The sequence below is a fragment of the Numenius arquata genome, chromosome 1 (assembly GCF_964106895.1).
Source record: "Numenius arquata chromosome 1, bNumArq3.hap1.1, whole genome shotgun sequence".
Taxonomy (NCBI): domain Eukaryota; kingdom Metazoa; phylum Chordata; class Aves; order Charadriiformes; family Scolopacidae; genus Numenius; species Numenius arquata.
Window position 1 is genome coordinate 125,862,114 of NC_133576.1, and position 23,079 is coordinate 125,885,192.

General features: G+C 38.5%; 1 protein-coding gene across 3 annotated transcripts; it reads left to right on the forward strand.

Annotated features, from left to right (window-relative positions):
• Window positions 1-639: 639 nt before the first annotated feature.
• DCUN1D5 (defective in cullin neddylation 1 domain containing 5) lies at window positions 640-18,572 on the forward strand. 3 transcript variants are annotated; one of them, XM_074147923.1, is made up of 9 exons: window positions 673-758; window positions 1,228-1,265; window positions 3,674-3,760; window positions 6,402-6,472; window positions 6,883-6,974; window positions 12,901-13,009; window positions 13,103-13,207; window positions 14,076-14,178; window positions 14,934-18,572. In XM_074147923.1, the coding sequence occupies exons 1-9, from the start codon at window positions 673-675 to the stop codon at window positions 14,987-14,989; spliced, it is 747 nt and encodes a 248-aa protein (XP_074004024.1). In that variant the 3' UTR covers window positions 14,990-18,572. The 3 variants fall into 3 exon arrangements, with proteins under 3 accessions (XP_074004033.1, XP_074004024.1, XP_074004042.1); XM_074147932.1 differs by lacking the exon at window positions 1,228-1,265 and having other exon boundaries at window positions 640-758; window positions 3,669-3,760; XM_074147941.1 differs by lacking the exon at window positions 1,228-1,265 and having other exon boundaries at window positions 3,678-3,760.
• The last annotated feature ends 4,507 nt before the right edge of the window (window positions 18,573-23,079 follow it).

Genomic DNA, 23,079 nt, shown 5'->3' on the forward strand with positions numbered 1-23,079 from the left:
CAGCTCCCGGCTTCCTGCGGCAGAGCGGGCTCCAGGGGACAACGGCCGCGAGCGGGCAGCGGCGGCACCAACGGCCAATACCGTAGAATAAACCCGAATCGTGACAAATTGCGATCGCGTTTGCGCCCCGCGCCGGGAGCCCTGCGGGCGGGCCTCGCGGCCTTCCGCGGGCACCGGTAACGGAGGGCTCCCGCCTCCCCGCTTTATTTCACTGCAACCACCGCGCTCTTCCCGATCCGACACCCCCCCCGACAGCCGGCCCGATACAGCCGCGGCAGCGGGAAAGGCCCGAGGCTGGATCCGCCCGCTGGCAGGCGGGGCCCCGGCGGCGGGTCCGCCCCGGCGGCGCTGTCACTTCCTGCTGCGCCGCGTCTGCGTCCGGGTCGCTCGCCGTTCCCTCAGCCGCCGCTACCGCCCGGTTCCCCGCTCCCGCCCCGGGTGCAACACTCGCTTCTAGCACCGGTGCGGCGGTGGGGCCTGTCCCCGCGGCGAGTGGGGGAGCGGCGGGACCCGGCGGGGGCGGGGAGGAGCAGCAGGGCCGGACGGGACGGGGCTCCTCTCGTCTCCTCATCGCCGGTCTCGGAAGGCGGCGGCGGCCAGGGGGCGGTGAGGCCGGGGGGGCCTCGGCTGCGGGCCCCGGCAGCGGGGCGGCTCCCGCCCCGAGGCAGGACGATGCCGGTGAAGAAGAAGAGGAAGTCCTCGGGGCCGGCGGCTGCAGCGGCGGACGACACCGGCCTGAAGAAATGTAAACTCGGCAGGTACCGTCTGGCGGCGCGGCGGGACGGGACGGGAAGGGCCCGCGGCTGCCGCCGGCTGTACGCCCCGGGCGAGCAGCCGCAAGATCGGGCTGCTCCTCCGCGGGCGGGGGGCCCTGGCGGGTCCGGCCCCGCTCCGCACCGCCTGCCCCTGGGCTGCGGCAGCCCTTTGTGCGGCTCTGCGCGGTGCCTGGGTCGTGCCTGTGGCCTGTGCCTGGGCTCGTCCCCGGCGGGGGGGGGCGGGGGGCTGGTGCGGGGCGCGGCGTTTGGCTCGTTCACCCTCCGGGGAGAGACGCTACGGAACTGCCCGTCCCCTGCTGGTTTTGCCTTTCACTGTACCAGCAGGGCCAGCTCCAGCGTTTGTCCCCATATTCGTTCTCACTTTTCGCCTGGAGTAGGCAGTTCTCCTCCTTTCAAGGTTGCCAGTACTCAGAGTGTCTGCGTTAAACGGTCTCTTTTTTTTTTTTTTCAGTAAAATGAAAGGAGAGGTCAGCATACTCCAACATAAAATGAGGAAAGGTTTTTCTAATAAATACAGGAATTTGAGCAGCTTTTCATTAACTACTATAAAAAGATCTCTTATGCTATGATACCCCCAAAATTATCTTTAGAATAATAAACCATTAGTATGGTTTGAGAGCCGGAGAGGGACTCTTTGTCAGGAAGTGTAGTGACAGGACAAGGGGTAATGGTTTTAAATTGGAAGAGCGGAGATTTAGATTAGACATTAGGAAGAAATTCTTTACTGTGGGGGTGGTGAGGCACTGGAACAGGTTGCCCAGGGAGGTTGTGGATGCCCCATCCCTGGAAGTGTTTAAGGCCAGGCTGGATGGGGCTTTGAGCAACCTGGTCTAGTGGGAGGTGTCCCTGCCCATGGCAGGGGGGTTGGAACTCGATGATCTTTAAGGTCCCTTCCAACTCTAACCATTCTATGATTCTGTGGTGTAGCAGGAGCTTCCAGTGTGGCCTCCCTAAAGTAACTGTAATGCTGCCTTCTGTTAGAACTTCTTAAGTATGTCAGTAAACCAGTAGTTACGACAAACATCCTGAGGACATAAGAATACAAAGGGCTTATGAAATCAACACTATGAGGATGGCTATTGCACGAAACTGTGACATATGGTCTTTCTCATACATTGACCAAGCTTGAGTTTAGAAGTACCCGGGCTTTTATTTTGCTATGACTGTTCGTTTTGGATGAGTGTTCTAGAGCTTACTTTCTGCAGACATTAATGATCTTTTGGTTTCAGACTAGATTTGCTCATAGCCAGTTAACAACCGTTCTCATGCCTGGACTGTCCTTTACGTAATGGTCCTCCCTCATGGTTCTGCCTCACAGTGTACTTGGAGTGAGCATTTGTGTTTTTGTTAAATTAAACAGGCTAAATTCTTTTGGTTTGTAGCACTGATTTTCAGTTTCCTTGCTCATCATAGCTCTCTTCTGCATCTGTTCCAGTTTCAGTTCATCTTTCTTGAACGCTGCTGACCAAAATTTTATGATCTTAATTTCTTTTACTTTAAAAAAAAAATCTTTTGAAAGCTCCTTAAAAAAAAAAAAAAGACTCTACAGGAAAGCTAGTAGTCATTGGGCAAAATCTATGATGTAAATGAGAATTCATACTGGCTGATCACAAAATGTTACATATATGAGCATTTTTGACATAGCATTCTCATACAGCAGTATGTGGTAATATATCCATTTGTAATCACTGGATCTATTAAAGAATTAGTAAAGAGTATGTTAAACTCAGTAAAACCAACAAGCAGTAGCTTGTAGTACGGTGTGACTGTGTTTATTTCTGGTGACCTGTGTTTTTAATGGATGTTTGTCTGCAGTACCTCTTTAATTCTAGCTTTCAGCACGTAAGGCTTCATCTTGGAGAGCGTACTTTCTTTTCTAGTGAAGCTTAAAGTGACACATGGGAGATAACGTTGTTCACCATCTCTCAGAATTGAACTATTCTTTTCCTGCTTGACATTTTCATTTGCAGCGTAGAAGCTGCATAATTTTAAATCTTCTCATACAATTAACTTTCACCTCATTCTTAGAAATAATCTTAGCTTGTTCTGAAAGTCTGTATCTGAAAGGAGTATGTATTGAAAAGGTGCTGCAGCTCCTAACTGACTACAGATGCCTTCATGTGGTCAGTGTTTTTCCTGGAAGAAATCAGTTACTCTATGTATTCTTTTAAAGAATGATAAATTATGGAAATTCACTTCGAAGGCAAACTGGATAGTGTGTCACATAATGAAGACAATGTGGTGTGGGGGAGCTGTGTGTGCTGAGCAGTTTTACTCTTACTAGAATAGTAATATGCAATTTATGGTATGTGTACCAAACATCTATAGAATTTACAGATATTTAGTTACATGTTTAACATAAACAAATTGACTGAGTTTTCTTCCCAAATTTGGATGCTTAACTATAAATAGCCTGACTTAAGTATGTCAAACTCTGCAGCTCCTGTTGACCTAAATGGGATCTGTGCATATTCAGCACTCTTGAAGATCATGCTGCTTATTAGAGACCTAACTTTAGATGCCTGTATGTATAAATATAAGTAGATAATAAGGCATTTGAATTATTGAGTAGTGATATTTTGACCATCTGTGTATGGATTTTATGGTTTAATATCTGCAAGTTAGCAATACTTTTACATTTCAGAAAAAGTAATAGTTTCAATAAATTGGGCTATGAGAGGGCTGTATTTCAAGGTAATTCTGTGTTCTAACAAGTGTTGAAATAGGATGACAGATACCCTTTAACAAATTTAGCTTCACTGTTGATGTATATTGACTTCATGAAACTGTTTAAATAGTTTGAACTAATAATAAACAATTTAGAATTTAATTTTAAATCATTTCACATTTCTCGTATTAAAATAACATTTACCATCTTTGTGTTTCTATAAGCTATTGCAGATCACAAGCCTCTGGTAAAGTAATAAGTGGAGAGGAACATTTTTCAAGCAAAAAGTGCCTGGCTTGGTTTTATGAATATGCAGGTAATATATAATGGATTCATATTTAAAACTGTATGGTTTTGTGTAAAACAAATTAATACATCAAATGTTACTTGCATTTTGCTTTTTTTGTCCTGATATAGACATAAAAAATATGTCCATATTCACTTCCTTATAACCTCCACTTGAGTTAGTATAGCTTTTACTATCGCCTTTTCAGTATTTGTTCTTTTTGACTTTTTCTTCTTTATGCTTTGTAACTTACCATGGCATTCTTTAAAATTAAATTACTGATGCTGGACAGTACAGTGTTGAACCAGGATATACTGAATGATTCTACTTCTTGATTTGAAATGGGCAAAGAGAAGTCAGGACATGAGAGAGAGTTTAGATAGAAGTTTATTTATCTAACAAGGTCTTGTTTATAATCAAATTGGAAGGATCATGAAATAGTTCATGATTTAAGCCTCTTGGTTTTCATTTTACAAAATAAAATAATAGATGCTTAGACTGTTTTTCCTGAGACTCCGTCGTAACATTTTTGATATTCTAAATACAAATGTTTGTTTGAAAAAGGTTACTTCTAACACTTTTGAATGAAGTCGGAATTGCTATCCCAGTAATAGTTGCTTTCAGTGAATATGCAGTGTATTTTGCAGAATTTGTTAGCCTATTGCTGCTATTTATTTACCAATTATATGGTTAGAAATTCAGGATCTGTAAACCGTTCTTAATTTCTTTTCTTGTCTAGTCACTACTTGAAGTCCATTGGGGTTGGACTAGTTGGTGATTAAAACTCATTAATGGCCAGTTCTCAGTGTGAAATGAGCTGATGATTTATCTGCCAGCAATTGGCTTGAGTATATTTATCAGAACTGATATTTTCCTTGCAGTCTTTCCACAGTAATGAACTACTGATTCTAATCTGCTTTCTAATTTAGGTTTGAGTCGTCCTCTTTTGGAGTAAAGGGTCTTTTCTGGGGAAAATAATAATTCTCAGTTAATTTTCTTCTGATAAATGCACTTGCACATACTTTCACCTTTAAGGCCTGTAAATTTTGTTTTTGTTGTTGAGTCAAGTACTGAGTGTAGGAAGTTATACTTGGTTAACCAGTAATCAAAATGCACTACTTTTCTAGCATGAAATAGTGTTCCAGTGAAATACATCATAGGAGAGTAAATGTTTCCGTTAACAGAGAAAATTATACACGTATATATGAATTGCACATGATTTCTGGGTCAAAAACACCAATTCAAGTTTAAACTTGCCATTACCAGTACGTATTTCTCTTCATAACTTAAACTTGCATTTTTTTGAACACATTCTATGTAAGCCCTTCTCAAAACCAGGTGGCAGTGTTTTGCCTTGCTTACCTAGGGAAAATGTTCCTTGAAACATTTTTCAAGAGGTAGGAGTTCATGATCTTAAATACCAGTTGCATTTTATTTTCCTGTAAAAGTAGCCATTCTCAGTAGTTTTTATTTACTGTGTTTGTAACTCACAGTGAGTAATTATTCAAAGTACGTTATCCAAACTCTTAAAGAAGTCTGCTTAATAACAGCAGCAGATACAAATGAAGTGGAGACAGGTACCGTCAAGGGGAAAAGAAAAATAGAACTGTTCTGTCTATGTATAAATAGCAGTGTTTACCAAAAAAAAAAAAACCAAACAAACAAAAAAAAAAAGCCAAAAAAGCCCATAAAACGGAATATTGTTTTGGACAATAATGCCTTTACCTTTTACAAGGGTTCGGATTCACTAAAACAATGTTAACATAATGATCCAAGACACATCAAAATAGCATGTCAACAGGCCTTATGACTCCTACTGGGCAACTAAATATTATTATTTTTGGAACAGACTTAGCAAAAATAGCTGAAACCAGAGAGAGGTTCAGAGAAACAAAGCTTTGTAGAGTGTTTCTGTATGTTCTCTTTAAATATGCTGTTTTGCTGTTTTTTAGAGGCTTTATTTGTGTTAAAATGGAAAAGTGACGGCACAACACTAACTGTTATGGTCCTAATCAAGTTATTTTCATTGCAGTCATAAACCTTTTTGTGCTTTGTACATGGCTAACATGCTTAGCATTTTTCTGATTTATTGTTATCACTCTCATATTCCTCAGCATCACAAAACTAACCTTACATTATTTGAAGATTCATCCTCTTCTGTGTTAGTGCAAACCCATAATGTTAAAGCCATTGAAACAGTAATATCTGTAATAGTAGCTCAGATGGAATTATTTGTTGTTGATAAAGTAAGTCTTTGAAGGGCATTATTCATAGAGTAACTTGAGCACAGAGTAGCGGTACCCAAGTTGTCTTGAAAACAATTGACCGCCACAATTGGAGTTGAGCTGTGTCAATGGGGAAACTCAGTGGAGTCTTTTGAAAACTCCTGTGCACAGAATAAATAGTTTGTCTACTGTTGTAGGGAGGCAGTGCACAACATGAAAATTTTGGTTTATTTTTGAGGTTTGTTTATAGTGTTACTTCTTATGTAATATACATGTCCCCACATTGCAGTTGATAGAACGGTTCTGGCATAAAAGCTACTTACTAGTGTAATTCAGTGATTTTAAAGATAGCTTGTATGCAATATAGTCTAGTTATTGTTGTGTGTAACCCTTGAGAGCAGCAAATGTTACTTAGATTTCAGTCTGGCTTCTTTTTGGTTTTGAAGGTCCCGATGAAGTTGTGGGGCCCGAAGGAATGGAAAAGTTCTGTGAAGATATCGGTGTTGAGCCTGAAAATGTAGGTTTCTTGCACGATACTAATAACACTTTAAAAGAGAGTATTGGATAAGATTAAGTTCTTTGTAAAACTCTTAACTTCAGTAAGCAAAGAGTTGTTTATTTTCCTGCTTTTAGCAGCTGTTCTAAGGTATTTCAGTTGAATACTTCAATTATGCGTGGCTGGTATCTGAGGTTTTTTGTTTGTTTTATTATAGTAATGCTTCATTTTCACAAGTTGAAATGAAGGGAAGGATTGCACGTAGCTGAATTATTAAATGGTAATAAATATAAAGTGCAAGCCTGTACAACAACACTAGAATGTTTGAATACTTAGAGTTTTCTTCTTGAATGTCTAGAAATGAGCCTTTTCTTACATACTGACTCTTCCTCCCCCTTCTCCCTGTTGTGTTTTGTTTTTTTTTCCCCTAGATTATTATGTTAGTTTTAGCCTGGAAACTAGAGGCTGAAAGCATGGGATTTTTTACCAAGGAAGAATGGTTAAAAGGAATGACCTCATTACAGTAAGAGTGTTTTTACATATATAATAGAATGTTCTAATTTTATGTTTGTACAAGTAGCTTAATTATTACCTTCATTATTGTTGCCCTAAGTTTTTTTTCATTGTCAATAAGACGCAGAAGCTCTTGCTTTTAGGTCTGTTCTTAGTCAACAACTGGAAGTAGCTACTGTTCATCAAGTTGTGAATCTGATGAGCTCATTCCAGTGATGAAGTTTCATCTAACCCTAATAAGTCAGGTTTTGGTGGCTTCTTTTACTTACAAACAATATGTTAAAATATCATTCTACTTAGCAGACACAAATAAGTAGATCTGGGATACCCATAAGTATATCTCAGTACTGATACTCTGGAAAGTTTTTACTGATTTTTAAGCTTTACAGATGAGGACTGCATTGATAATAATTTTGGTTTAGTGTTATTTATTAGATGCAGGTCAGAAGCTATGCTTAATGCTGAGGTTAAGTAATGCTTTTTCAATTTATACATAAACTTCTTCTGTTTGTAAGAATTTTTGATGAATTAATGCTCTACCTAAAGAGGTTGTTTCTTACCAGCTTCTTGTGAGGCTTAGTTCAGTTGTCACTTGTTGTTTGTTCTTCATGAAACTACTTAAGGTACATGAAGTTTTAAGGGTGACTGGTTATGACACTGCATTCAGTATTAAACGTGTCAGGGAGCTATTGCTGCAGCTGCAGCATGGTGGGAAAGAGGGGCCGATTTGGCCCTTGGAGTTGGCACAATTGCACTATCAGTTGTGAATTGGTTTGGGAAACTGTACTGGGCAGATACTCCATAGCCTCGAATAACCAGAGGGTAAGTGACTCTCGTGCAAATCTTTCTGGGTTTGGGATCAGGCTTCCAATAGATGCTTTGATTTTTTTGTGGCTGTCAGAAGCTCTTAAATTTATTAAGAGCTGGAATGATTAAATTGCCTGAAATTGAGGACAACAAAGGTTAAATTCTGGGTGCATAAATTTTTAGATGCAGTGAATGGGTATAATTTGGTCACTTCTCTGAAGTACTTAATTTTTATGCCCAAATGGAAGCTCACGAGAGTTAGCCGGTCTAGTAGAATGGAAGCACAATGATGTATGAAATTAGGCACCTTTTCAGAGCCAGTATTATAGACTTTGTTTCCAATAATCTGCTGTGATTAGGAATCTTCAAGTTCTTTTAAGGACAGAGCTGTCATGCTGTAGGCTAAATGTGTTTAAGACAGAAAATATGGTGCTACTGTGCATTTTTTATATAAGCAGACTTGTGATCGAAGCACTTGCCTAAGCTTAAACCAGTTAACTTGTATGTTTTGCTTCCCCTGGGTGTGCTCTAATAGCAGGCTGTAGACTAAGCAGCTGGATGACGCAGTGACACTCATGTAAAGGAATTCAAGATTTGTTGGCTTAAAAAGATAATATAAATCTGTGGACTTGTGCTGTTTGTGCTTACTGGTAAGGGAGGATCATATTAGGGATCCCATCTAGAGTGGGGGAATCTGGTTTCTCTTGAAAGGTTTGAAGGTTTGACAGTAGTTTTGAAGGAGAAGGATTTTACACTCTTAAAGCAATGCAGCATTATTACATTCTTGCACAGCTGGATTTTGGGGTTTTTTCTTTAATTTTTACGTGAAGAGTTGACATTAAAATGCATTAAAAGCCCAGAGTGTATCCTAAGTCAGAGTTATCTTACAGAATCCTTATTTCAAAATATGTGAAATGTCACATAAGGTGACTGCATGAACAGGGTTGGGTGGAATTCAGCTCCATGGCAAGACCCCTAAATGTGCGGTTTATATGCAAGAGCTGGATTTCTTAAACTCTGACTAGATCTCTAAAGATCGCAGTAAATATGGTGGAGTCTAGGGAGGTATTCAGTTTGCCCTAAGACCTAGTGACTGGTCACCTGAATTGCTCTTAGAGGTTGGTTGCCTAGACCTCTGTGAATGGCAACACCTAAAGCTTAGACGCCTAAATCTAATCTACAGTTAGATGCCAACATTTGGGTGCCTGAATCTTGAAGTTACATTCTTTTGTGTGTGGCTTTGTGGTATGCTGATGAAGTTTACTCTTTAGAGAGGAGGAGAAAAATAAGTATGTGATAAGGTATACACTGTCTAAATTAAGGTGGATCAAGCACTAGTATATTGTGTTGGTAGGGTGAATTCTGCTCTGTATATGTGTGTGTGTGTATATGTGTATATATATATATGTATATGAAGACTGGGTGCCTGAATCTAAATTAATCACTTGAAGCTCTTTTCATAGTCAGCAAAGAGCTGATAAGTACCTCTGCAGGGCAATTTATTTCAACTATTTTAAACACCTCCTTAGAATGAAATGAATAGCCCTCAGGAAGTGACTGTTTATCTACATTTGCTTCAAAGCCATTAGAGGGTGAATAACTTAAGAGTTGAGCATTTAACTTTACATATCTGAGTTAAAGGAGAAGAAGCATACTCATGTGCTTGTCAATTGTAGGCCTTACAGACCTACAAAGAAAAGAAATCTAGTTACAAAATGAAGATGAAGGAAAACAGATTAGAACTAATGATTTTATTAAAATCTACAGAAGCATTTGTTTGAACTAGGGAAATGCAAAGAATTTCATGTGTAAGGAAGTGAGGCGTAAGCAGCTGTATTATCCTGAGTACTTCCCTCTGGCTATTTTTTTTAACCTTAGAATTTGAGCCAAATTTTATGTTAAAGTTGAGCTTCTGAAAATGAGTAGCCAGGTGAAGGGGAGAGAGGCAAATTAGATTCCTACTGAGGGAAAGATAAGGTCATGGCCTGACATTTTTAGGCACAGGAGAAGCCACATGAGAGAGAGAGGGGCAGGAAAGTCAGGAGTTCTTGCTCTTTGCAGAATTATTAGTAAAAACAACTTATTTGCATTGGTTTTAATGATAGCCTAATATCAACTGCTCTTCCAACAAGCTTTTTGCTTGGTTAATGCTTCCTGTTAATGCTTGTGAAGCTAACCCAAAGCATAGTGTAAATAATGATTATTTTTTTTATGCCAGTGTAGTATTCAATGTATACTGGAATCTAAGCAATTTCTGGTCTCCAGACCTGTAAACCAAATGACATAATGAAACTATAGTATTGTCAGGGCATGGAAAAGCTGTCCCTTTGCTCTCTAAAGCCGTTACTTCCTTGAACCTCTATCTGTTCCAGTTATAACATGAAACGTAGAAGATCCTGTTCCAGTACTTGGAGAAAGTGGATGGACTAGTTGGATATCATATCCTTTTGTCCATCTGGAGGACTGGATGTTAGGAGGGGAACTCTTGTGTAGATGAAGAGACCTTCAAACTACTTTACATACTACCATTAAATGCTTTTGGTTTAATGTTTGTATACATCTTACTAACTTTTCTTTTTAGTAAAAGACAAGTCTGTGTGAATAATTATGAAATATGAAACATTGGAATATTTGAGTGGGAGTTACTGAATCATCACTCTGTCCCCGTTAGCTACACCTCAGATGAGCTCTCTACCTCAATCGAAATCAAAATAGGACTGCTTTGTGGTGCTAATCTAAATTTTGTTATAAATATGATGTAGGGATGTGAAGAGAATGCAGTAAGCTAATGTCTAGTTTTGTTGGTCTTGAGGTGACCTTATTTAATGCTTCTTTTCAGCAAAGGCAGTTCAACAAATTACATCTTTTTCTAGTTTCTCTACAGGAGTTTGGTGTTAATTTGCTCTAGAAGGTGGTTCTGACTAAAAAAAAAAAAAATACTGATAGGAAGATTATTCTAGGTGTGAGTGACCTTAGTCATCTTGTTTATGGTACAGCCACACAAGCAGGTTTATCTCTATAAGAGAGGAGTTTGTTAGCTCCTTACCTCACTAGTGTGAAGAAAATCAGTGGCCAGGTGTAGAAATGCCTAGAATGCCTTAACAGAGATACCTTCCTGTGTCGGGCTTCAGAGGGTGGTGCCTGTCTGTTCTAGTGTCATCTGTTTGGCTGTTTAGTTTTAAATAGGTTGACAATAGCTTAGGAGTCTGAAGGCTTAATAAATTGCATGTTTTCATACCAACTTTTTTAAGAGAATCACTCCTACATTAAAATACATATAGCCAATTGTACAGTAGACAATAACAGGAGTTTTACTTTGTACCTAAATTTGTGATTATTTGAACAATTTCAATTTCAACAAAATATTTTGTAAGAAATTTAAACAGACTGAAATTTGTGTTTATCCATGGTATGTTAAATAACCTCAGTCAAATTATATTTGACAAAACGTGTGGTAAACCCACTTGAAGTGGTTCATATATAGAATCATAGAATCATCCAGGTTGGAAGAGACCCTTGGGATCATCGAGTCCAACCATCTACCCTACACTACAAAGTTCTCCCCTATATCATATCCCCCAACACCTCATCTAAATGTCTCTTAAACACATCCAGGGATGGTGACTCAACCACCTCCCTGGGCAGCCTATTCCAATGCCCGACCACTCTTTCCGTGAAAAATTCTTTCCTAATGTTCAGTCTAAACCTACCCTGTTGGAGCTTGAAGCCATTTCCTCTCGTTCTGTCATTAATTACCTGTCAGAAGAGACCAGCACCAACCTCTCTACAGTGTCCTTTCAAGTAGTTGTAGCGAGTGATGAGGTCTCCCCTCAGCCTCCTCTTCCTCAAACTAAACAGTCCCAGCTCCTTCAACCGCTCTTCATACGATTTGTTTTCCAGGCCCTTCACCAACTTCGTTGCCCTCCTCTGCACTCGCTCCAGCACCTCGATATCTCTCTTGTATTGAGGTGCCCAAAACTGGACACAATACTGGAGGTGTGGCCTCACCAGTGCTGAGTACAGGGGCACAATCACCTCCCTACTTCTGCTGGTCACGCTATTTCTAATACAAGCCAGGATGCCATTGGCTTTCTTGGCCACCTGGGCACACTGCTGGCTCATATTCAGCCGCTTGTCAATTAGAACCCCCAGGTCTCTTTCTTCCAGGCAGCTTTCCAGCCACACTTCCCCAAGCCTGTAGCAATGCACAGGGTTGTTGTGGCCCAAGTGCAGAACCTGGCACTTGCCCTTGTTGAAACTCATGCCATTGATTTTGGCCCAATGCTCCAATCTATCTAGGTCTCTCTGTAGAGCTTCCCTATCCTCCTGGGAATCAACACTCCTGCTTAGTTTGGTGTCATCTGCGAACTTGCTGATGATACACCCTATGTCCTTGATATATGTCATCAGTACATTAACAACATAAACATTTAGTTAGGTGTTAAATAGGTAGATTTGCCCTCAGATATAGGGGACAATGTTATTGCAGTATGACTGTATAACTGCCAAAGGGTTATCCTGTCAGCTGGCAGACCTGTACACTCTTCTGTGCTGTGAGTTTTCAGTCAAATAACTACTGACTAATCCAGGTGAGAGGCTTATCAGAGCCTGCATTTGTCAGTCATAAAACATAAGCAGACTAGTACATTTTGCAGAGTGCCTGTGCTGCCACTGGTAAATAAGTAGTCTTGAAGTGTCAGTTTAGGGTTTGTTTTTTCCAAAGAGATATGGCATAAACCCCTTATTTACAACTGGCTTTTACCACCTTAATGCACACCAAATACGGTTTTCTCCAAACTTTCATAGGTATTGGAATATAGTGCTGGGTATGAATATAAATTGCAGAGTATGGCATAAAAAGACTACTATTTGAGAAGTAAAACAGAGACTTTGTATTATGTTGCTGATACCTTTTAAAAAAATTACTTGCAGAACCCAGGCATTCATCATTTCTATAAGCTGCAAACACTGAGCTTGTTCAATGTTTAAGTCACTTTCATAATATTACTCCTGTACATCTGATAATTGCATTTTGATAACTTTAATTTTTTATGTTTGCTGGCATTTTTTTCATTGTCCAGATGTTTTGTTTTGAACTTCTAACATCATTTGTTTTTCTTTATTTTAAGGTGTGACTGTACAGAAAAATTACAGAGCAAATTTGACTTCTTGCGGTCACAATTGAATGACATTTCATCCTTTAAGAATATCTACAGATATGCCTTTGATTTTGCAAGGGTAAGTCTACTGGAATGTTAGGGAAGTTCTTATTTTAATTATTCAATGAACTTGTATTTGAGCGGTTTTTGTGCTTTCTTTATTCAACCTTAGGATAAAGACCAGCGAAGTCTTGATATTGATACTGCAAAATCCATGTTAGCCCTTCTGCTTGGAAGAACTTGGCCACTGTTTCCAGTATTTTATCAATACCTGGAGGTACAAGTTTCCTTGACTTTCTGAATAATAGCATAGTAGTTGGACCGTTCTGTGAAAAGATTTCAGGGTTTGTGGTGTTTTGCTCAAGAATATATCCATATTGCTCCTGTTCCCTTGCTCGATGTGCTTCTGAAACAGTGATGTTCTTTGTACATCACAGATCCTTTTCTCCCTCTCTGTACCCCACCTCCCCCCTTCTCTTATTAAAGGCAACTAAAATTCTGTCTTAGACTATAAAGGTAAATTTAAAATTAAATAATAGAGTCCCAGTAGTCTCTTCATCTACATCTGTGCTGAATTTCAGGTTTGCTTTGTGTGAATACCGTGTGTGGGTACTGTGAGCTCCGGCTGTCTCTGCAGGATTTTGGTCAGCTCAGCTGCAAGTGACTTAGCCAGTAATGTGGACATGTGTAGGTTGTAGAGCACATGAGGCTTGAGACTATACCCTGGTTTCAAATTAGTACTAACATTGCAAAGTAGATGTCCTTATGATCGTACTGTATTGTACCCTAGAGAAAAGAAGATTTTTGTAATCATTCTTTCTGGAAATATATCTGAGCTAGGTATACCCTTCTTCAGGGCAAGATGAAAATTTGCCAGTTTTTGAAGCTTAAGAGTGGTGACTTCCTGATTACCTGATATTTCAATTTTGCTCTGATCTTTCAAAAAACCATTTTATGTAGTTTCAGAACTATGAAATATGGACATGTGTAGTATTTTAAAAAATGGAAAACCAAGGAAATAGTAGCCATAGTTATCCGTTAAATTGTTTGTTAGGAACTGATTGAAGATAAAAGAAATGAGAAACAAGATGCAGCATTACCAGATGTCACTTGACATTTTAATGTTCTGAAATTATTTTCCCTAGCAATCAAAGTATAGAGTTATGAACAAGGATCAGTGGTACAATGTCCTAGAGTTCAGCAGAACTGTCCATGCAGATCTTAGCAATTATGATGAAGATGGTGCTTGTAAGTATTCATAACATTTTGCTTATTTAACTATTATTTCAGTGTTTTCAGTTTGCATAAAACAAATTTCTGTAACAGAAACAATACTGTAAGGTGTAAAATATTTCTTCTCTAGCAGTGCATAGAAAAACTATCCTGATAACCATCCATCTTCAAACTGCAGGTATTAATTGTAGTAGTATGTCAGGGGTATGATGGTGTACTTGAGCCAACTTACATTCAGTTGAGGATCTAGTGAAGCTGCTTGCTGCATGAAACTATAGACTTGCAAATAGAATTATAAGCAGCAAACTCTTATTTTATACTAATATATAATAAACTGTAGTTTAACTGTAAAGTAGCCTAGCTGCTGATACTTGGGGTTGAACTCTACACCTGGCTGATAGTCAGTCATACTATGACTGAATTGCATTAGGCATCCCATTTTGGTCCATTTTCTAATTATGTGTAATTTTGAAAGCTCTAAGCAGAAGGAATTAGTTGTGCCAATTTACAATATAATCTTATTTTTATGCTTTCCATTCAGTTCAGTGCACCTGTAGGATGTCAGGAGCACTTTTTTTGATAGTTGTGTAGTGTTATTTGTGCATTTTTTTGCCACCTTTGGGGTGAAATGATTGTAGTCATCTTTGAGTCTTAATAAGTATTTGACCATAGGATTGACATGAATGTTACCTAGACCAATAGTTTTAACCTTCATGCTTTAAGAGAAGATGTTTGAAAGACATATAACTTTGAGTTTCATCTGTTTGCAGGGCCTGTACTTCTGGATGAATTTGTTGAATGGCAAAAAGTTCGTCAAGCATCATAGCAAGAATTCAAAAGAAAATGCAAAAGCTTTTTTGGTGCCCGCTTGTACACAAACTAATGAGAAAAACAAAGGATTGCATTTTCATTCTTAAGAAAGACTTTACAGTAATTTTTTTTCCTTTTTTAAGGAAACTTTCTTGTTACACATGATATGGGCATTGAACCACACCTCTTCTGAGACTGAAAGTTGGAGTTCTTGTTTTGAGTCTTATGTTTATAGCATTTGTTCCAGAACAATAAAGATTCAGATTTGTGACAAAGGCCTAAAAGTGAAGAATGTCCCTTGAATGTGAGTGTGGTGTCTATTTTTAAAACCAAATTTTTAGGATTATCTTTCTCAGAAGTGCCCTTTGCTATGAATTTTTGAAGACCTTAAAAATGCTTAACTGGCACTGTTGCTTGCTGATGGTATGATTGTCTTGCGTGACAAACATTAGAAAGAATGACTAATTTTTGGAGCCCTGGGTGGGAGTGTGGGTATTAAGTATTGGTCATGGGTTGTGCCACAGTTTTCAGCTCCTTGTGGAGATAAAGGCCTTAAACTCTTGTTTTTTTCTTTTTTGTGCAGTACCCACCCAGTGGCATGGCATTTAATAGCAGGCCCTTTTAAAGCAGAAGGGTGTGGAGTGTATGACTCTACATGCAGAATGGCTGAAAACTAGTTGCCTGTGCTTCAGATGGTGAACAGAGATACTCTTTGGTACCGTAAGGCAGCTTCAAACTTTTACTACAATTTAGACTTTGGATTGCTTTGTATAAAAAGTGCAATTTATATTTTAAAAGGGAAAGCTGGAAATACTTGGTTTCAGGCTTTGCTTCTTATGTGTTTTAGACTTCAAGCATTCACAACATGACTTTTTTTTATCTCCCTGGATGCTTTTCATAATGTAAGTCAAGAAGAAACTATTAAAACACCTACCTTTGACCTGAATATAACAGGCTATTAATTTTTACCCTGTTACCCCATGTATTGAGTCTAATAACTACTGTGATTGCCCTTTCGGGCACTCAGTATTTGTGGCAACCTTTAAATACAGTAGAAGTTTGTCACTCTACCTTCCTGCCCAGGAAGCCCAATGCGACCCTTAAGAAGGAAAGAGATTTTAATGAGTAAATGTGAGAAACCAAAACAGAATGAGAGATGGAAGCATTTGTAATTTCGTTATATAAATATTATGTAGACTGTGATAATGCCATGAGACTCAGTCAGTGATCAAGGCCTCATTGTGCCAAATACTTCAACAGCTTGAAATAAGAATAGATAATGTAAGCTAGGCATGACTTGAAGATCTTTGCCTCAGGGAAATGACTTCTGTTTTGCACATCCCTTATTCATACTAAGAAGCTGGAGTTTTCCTGTCCTTAAGGAAAGCTTTATTCCCAAGATGAAATTTTTCTTTTACAAGGAGGGGGACAGTGGAAGAAACAGTGTGAGAAGAGCTAATGAAGTGGGACGAAGTAGTAGTGTGTGCCTGTGCTCTTGTTCTACTAGAGAGGACCATTCTTGAAATTTACTCGCCGGGCCTGCTTGGTGTGGCTGCAGGAAGCAATGCAGTGGTGCTCCATGGGCTATTCTGCAAGTCACCTGATAGTGCTGAGATCCTCAAAGTGCAGCTGAATCTTAGAAGCTTGGTTCTGCCCAAGTGAAAAAAAGCATTGGGGAGGGGGCAGGGAACCAAACCAAACAACAGCTGAGATACTTGGGTGATCTCTGCTTGTACGGTGGCTAGTGTCTGTGTGCATGCAAACACACACACACACTACAGCTGGTCTAAATATTTTTCCACCTTTAAGGGAAGTACCTGATTTTATACCTCACATAGGCTAAAGCAGTTCTCTTCAATATAAGTTGTCCATTTGCATTGCTGATAATTCTGATTTCACTCATAACAGAGTGCCTTTCATTTGGAAATTGCCCTACCCCATGGAAAGCTAGTGCCAGAATGAGATTAATGTCAAGAGTCTCAAGATCTACTGGTAGAATAAGGTCCTAAGATGCATAGATAAACATGCACCAATTAACTTATGTCAAGGGAAGTACTGCTGTATAGTAAATCTCTGCAGGGGCACTGATTCTGAAATTACTTTCTCAAATTCAGTACAATGATGCTCCTTGCTTATTATATTTAGGCCCCATTATAACTGGGAAATTCTCAGAAGTTTTGAAAAAACGGTTAGAAGATAAATATTTGATAGTGTGATTTAAAAAAAAATCATCTTTTTTTAGGTAACTGCGAATTGTTGTGAATTCAATTGAAACCAGTTGGTCCTAGAGGATGGTATTAGTCTAACAGTAGGAGTGATGCATCTACCAATCCAAGGTGGTCAAATACTTACAGTTAAGGTGTAAGACACTATGTGATGTATCATTTGTATCTCTGTTAAGGTTTTATCAGTATTCCTATAATAAATCCATGTTTCAGGGATTTATAACTTGGTTGTGTGTATGATTGAAAATCATCAGTTACTGTAAAACTTTGACTGGGAATGAATGTATTTAAACTACTTAAAATCAATATAGTTTTTCAAATTTGAATAAAATAGGATTTTAAGTTATGTTTTTGTGCTCAAAACTGCAATCGGAATTATTGTTTAAATGTGAACTAATGGCTTGTACAGTTTCATTGTGAGCTGATCACTTCTATTAGCTGTCTTTTATTAAATCACCTTACAGCTTACTGTGGATAAGTGCCAAAAGCTGTGTATTTATTTTATTTTTTTTTTTTTAATTTTGTGCGTGTCCACAAGCCAAAACTGAGTTCAGCTAATGCTTTCTTTAGTCTTTGAACTTTAATTTTGCTTTGCTCAGGTGCATTTCAGTCTATTGAATTAAAAAAAGTGACATATTTTTCAGTATTCTAAGATGAAAGTTCACAAAGTTCACAGGTGAAATATGCTGCCACAGTTACGACAAATAGTAAAATTGAAGGTGAAATGTCTTCCAAAACTAAATCATAGTGCTGTCTATATTGATGTTATAAACTTCACTTTAATCTTACTTGCATTTCTTGATATTAATTCTTCCTAACATAACTAATTTTTTCTAGTTTCCTTAGACAACTGACAGTTTTAGTTTTTAAATCTGAAAATGCCCACCTGTTCATGGAAAAAGCCATACTGGTAGATTGGAATGTAACGTTCCTCCTATGTAAAAATGTGATCTTGTAAACAGTCATGTATGTTTACCTATGTCCTTAACTGTATATGTAGTTTTGATCCAATTTATCTTTACTGTTTAAATGTCTATTTCTTTACTAATGGCTGTAATTTCACATTTCTATATAGCAGAATTGGAATTTTGCTTTTGAGATTACTGTGGATACAAGCCTGGTACCAATCACAGGTGGCCCAAAAGGGGGCACTGTGGTCTGTGTTTCCATTTGTAAGGTCTTTTCGTGTCTCTCAAAAGCTTTGAGCTGTTATGTTGATACTGACTGCACAAAAATTGCAAAAGGGACCATAAGTTTAATGTTTCTGATGTTTTGTTCATTTTTTAAGTGAGTGAACAGTTCTTTCAATGCGATATGTACAAACTTGTACAGGTTTAGCTTTGTTAAGTATGACGAATAAAATGGTATGTAATAGGGCAGAAAATATATTTTTTGTCATGCTTCCTCTTTTAGTTTTTTTTTTCTTTTGTGTATGTATAACTGTTCTTAAAATCACTGAGAGACTTAATTCCAGCAAGAAGGCTCAGTCTAATTTCTAACTTAATCTTACTGAATAATTTTTTGCTTCTGCAGGCACATATAAAAGAAGGGACCTGATCTCAACTGGGAGCAACAGCAAACACTATTCTTGATTATATATCCCATGTTTTTAGGTGCTGATAGAACATAATGGTCCTGGTAATTTAACTGTCATGAATTATTCATTGAGTGAACACTGTTCCAACAACCTGTTGCCATACAACCTGTATGAAAAGAGAATGAGCTTTTGTCTCTTCCCCAGCCGCCTCCCTTCCCCTTTCCCCCCTGCAGCACATCGCCTGGGTCACTGGTCTGTTTTTCAGAAAGGACTATGTGTTTTCTTATGTGCCCTTCCATAGGGTCTTTCAGAGCCCATTACAGAAAGGATCAAAGCCAGCATCCTGTCATATGTTTGAGTTAGTGACACTGGTTTCCTTGCAGATACAGCTTGTTCCATTACTCGACACTTTCTAGTTTTCTTCCATACATGCCGCAGGACACTTCCCTCCCGAAGATCATCATTCTCTCTCAGACCTCTCTTTGTTGTCTTCACAGTTCCACTTTATCTTCTTTTAACAATGAAATTCCCGATGTCTTTCTGATTCAGTAGGATGTTTGGAGGTATGCAAACCAGGCATCCCATCTGTATCTACAAGCAATGACAACAGTTCTGTTACTTCTCTTTATCCTTCTCTTCTGTATTGCCATTCAGTATTTCGTTCTGCCTCTGGGAAAGGACACAGTAGTGTTAGGCAGGTATATTTAAGTCTGAACACGTACTGCAAGATGATGTTGACTAGTCTTATCTTAATTTTTATTTTTAAACTACTGCCAGGCTTGTCACTGAGATGAAATTAGTTTCTCAGACTTGTATAGTGCTTCATCCAGACTCTAAACTTTAATCTTGCTCCTGTTTTTATTTTAGCTAATCAGAGTATGGCATTCCCTATATGCTGGGATTTCCTTAGCTTTTTTTCACCCTCAAAAAAAAAAAAAAGTTCAGCAACTGACTGTAATTACAATGACAGAAGATGTAAGTTACTGAATTTGTCTGTTTTATAGACCTTACAGTGGACAGATTTTTATCTTAATGAGTTGAGTACTATTTATTAATCCAAGTTGTTTTCAACCACGTTTCTATTTTCTTATTACTTTATAAATTACTAAAATGTTATGGTTGTGTCCTGTTCCTCTGGAAACTAGCCTATTGATAAGGGTGCTTCAAACACGTAAAAAAATCTCAGCATCTTAAGTTAAACTTCTTCCCTAATTTTGACAATTTAGAAAAAGAATCACTGTGTTTTAGGGGTTTTGTTCATGTGTATATTTTTATCAGCTCAGTAGTGAATTAGTGCTGATTATAAAGTAAAGGTATTTTCATCTGATTTAAATTCTAGCTAATGTACAACTTATTTCCTTACTGTTTTCAGAATTACTTAATTTCTAATTCACTATAATAAAATGCACAGTGAAAGTAAAGGGCTAGAACATAGTATTGCCAGCTAATTTAAGTTTTTTCTGATAATAGCACTGAGGTGATTCTTTTTAATTTTTTAAATAGTAGAACATTTCAGGGAGGTTTACTGTGCCTATTGCAGTAATTACAATAAAATGATAGATGTGACTGTAGCCTGCTGAGTGCTATAGGCTTAATGTGAAATTATTTTTTGCATTCAAAATCAGGTAACTCTAAATCAGTTTTTCTAGTGAAAGAGGAAATATTATTCTATCATGTAGTGCCTCTCAATAATTAAAAATTATAAAGAAATACGTTAAACTTCAACAGCTAATATTACATCCTCATCTAGCTGCTCAACATACTTCAGTTTGAACGTGGAAGAAGTGTTAGTCAGGACACCTGAATGAATGATTCAGAACACAACTGAAATAATTATAAATCCATGAGAAACGTAAGCACTTTAATTTTTTTCAAATTATAGCAATAATAGAAAGAGGAACAATATTTATATAACGTAGGTCCTCTGTGTACCTGGCGCTTGCTTCTGAGTTGTGCTTTTGTGTTGTAGTTTGAGGTACTAGTTCTACTTGCATGGTTCTATAAAACAAAGAAAACAGTTTATTTCCTCACCTGTGCTTAATTTTTCCATGAGGGCTAAGTAGTAATACAAAGCAAAGACCAGTGCTGGAGTTCCAAGGGCTGGGGTGAGGTCATGACTGATTTTTGCCATGATGTGCAACAGAAATATTCATGGCACATGGGAAAGAATAGGAAATATCTTTGGAAATGAAAAATGGTAGGATATGATTGTATTTTACTTTATTTCCATGCTTATTTGTTTGACCAGGGGAATGTTCTGGTCCTGTTTCAGAGTTGTACTCTGTTTGTATATGTGCACACACATTTATATATTTAAGAAAATAAATATATAAATGTTTTCCATCTGGCTTTCAACCTGGTGGAAACTCCCCATAAAGAGCTTGAAGGTGGAAGGAGAATTAGACAGGCGGTTCAGTTTTCCTCAACGCTTTCCTGTAGCATGTGTGTGCTTCGGAGACTGTGGAGGTGGCTGGTCACCTTTCTGGCTGATGCAAATCACTGATCTCCCTCAATCATGGTTTTCCTGCATTTGAATGGTTTTGTCCTAGAGGAGCTGGTTTAAAGTTTTGATAGTGAAATGCTGTTCCTTCCTGAATCTTCAGGAGGCTTTAATTATATGGTTTGGGGTTTTTTTGTTCCACTCGCCATGAGATGATGGGTTACTGGCTTAAGGAATGAATATTCTGCTGTGGGAAAATCTCGTCGTAGAATTGGAGATGCCAAACGTAACAGTATTCATAGGAGGATGATAATTATTGCTGACACTTGAGTGAACCACCAAGATAATCATGTACCAAGACCTACCCTTTACCAGTATTTCTGACTTCTTTTTTTATAAAAAAAAAAAAAAAAAAATTGTTTATGGAACTGTGATTTTAGGTCGTGTATTAAATCACACAAGGATATTGCCATGCCTATGCTGTATAACTGAGTATATGGGCATTGGGTCTGGCTGAGATGGAGTTAATTTTCCCCATAGCAGCCCCTCACACCACTGTTCTTTGTATTGGCACCTAGAGAGGTGTTGGTACCTACCCCAGTGTTTGGGCTACAGCTGAGCAGCCTCCCACACACCAGGGCTCTCTCCAACATCCCCCCTTCACCAGTAGGCTGGGGATGGACAAGATCTTAGGAGGGGACATAGCCAGGACAGCTGACCCAAACTGACCAAAGGGATGGTCCATGCGCTATGATGTCTGCTGAGCAACAAAAGCTAGGAGAAAGCGGGAGCATTTGTTATTTATGATGTTTCTTTTCTGGAGCCCCCACTGTGTGTACTGATGTCCTGCTTCCTGAGAAGTGGCTGGACGTTGCCTGCTGATGTGAAGTAGAGAATAAATCTTTTGTTTTCCTTTGCTTCTGCACGTAGCTTTCTTTTCCTTTATTAAACTGCCTTTATCTTGACCCACGAGTTAGTTTTTTCCATCTTGTTTTCTCTCCCTCCTGCCGTGCTGAGGAGGGGAGTGATAGAGCAGCTTGGTGAGCATCTGCCAGCCAGCCAAGGTCAACCCACCACAGTATGCTGTACTGAATTTCATTACAATGTATAATTCTTAAATGAAATGCTCATGACTTTAACAGGATCGGGTGTTATAGTTTGTGGAGCTTCGTATATTTTTGTAGTGCAGTGAGTATTGTGCATAGTTCAATGGAAAACCACTGGTTTCTGAAGTCATGGGAAAGCAGCTTAAGTGTCAGCTGTTTGTGAGCAGTGAATAAGCTTCAAAACACAGTTTAACTTGCTATTTTATTTTTTGATGCTCATTTTAATTTCCTAATGTAGGAAATCAAAGGGAACATACTCATCAGGGAACATACTCATAGTCAATAACAGAAAGAATTTTTTTTTTTTTTTTTTTACTAATTTGAGAGTCTGGGGGCAGGTGGTGTTCTAGCATGTAAGGCTTCAGTTTCATTGTACTAGGTACTGTGTTTTTAATAGAACTTTTGTCCCAACCTATTAACGTTACTCTTACAAATAAACACTGCTTATGCTTTGCATAGTGCTTGTCTTTTACCTAGAACATTCCTGCAATCATAATATGAAATATTTCCCTTTTAAGGAAAATTACTCAATTGTAAGGAATATTGTTCAATACTCCTTACAAATGAAATTAAACCAAGAACTTGTTTTCTATTACTAATGTTACCAGTGCAAGAGAGAAAATCACCTCTTTTCCATTTATTACTGTGTTTATACATTTCTTGAATGTTTTGGCCTTGTTTACCTCAAAGATTAGATTTGTGTTAGCATAGTTTGAGTTCTCCAATGATGATTCCATTCTTTCATTATTTTGGTTAAATTTTGTCTTTTGGAAGTAAATAACAGGGGCCCACTTCTCC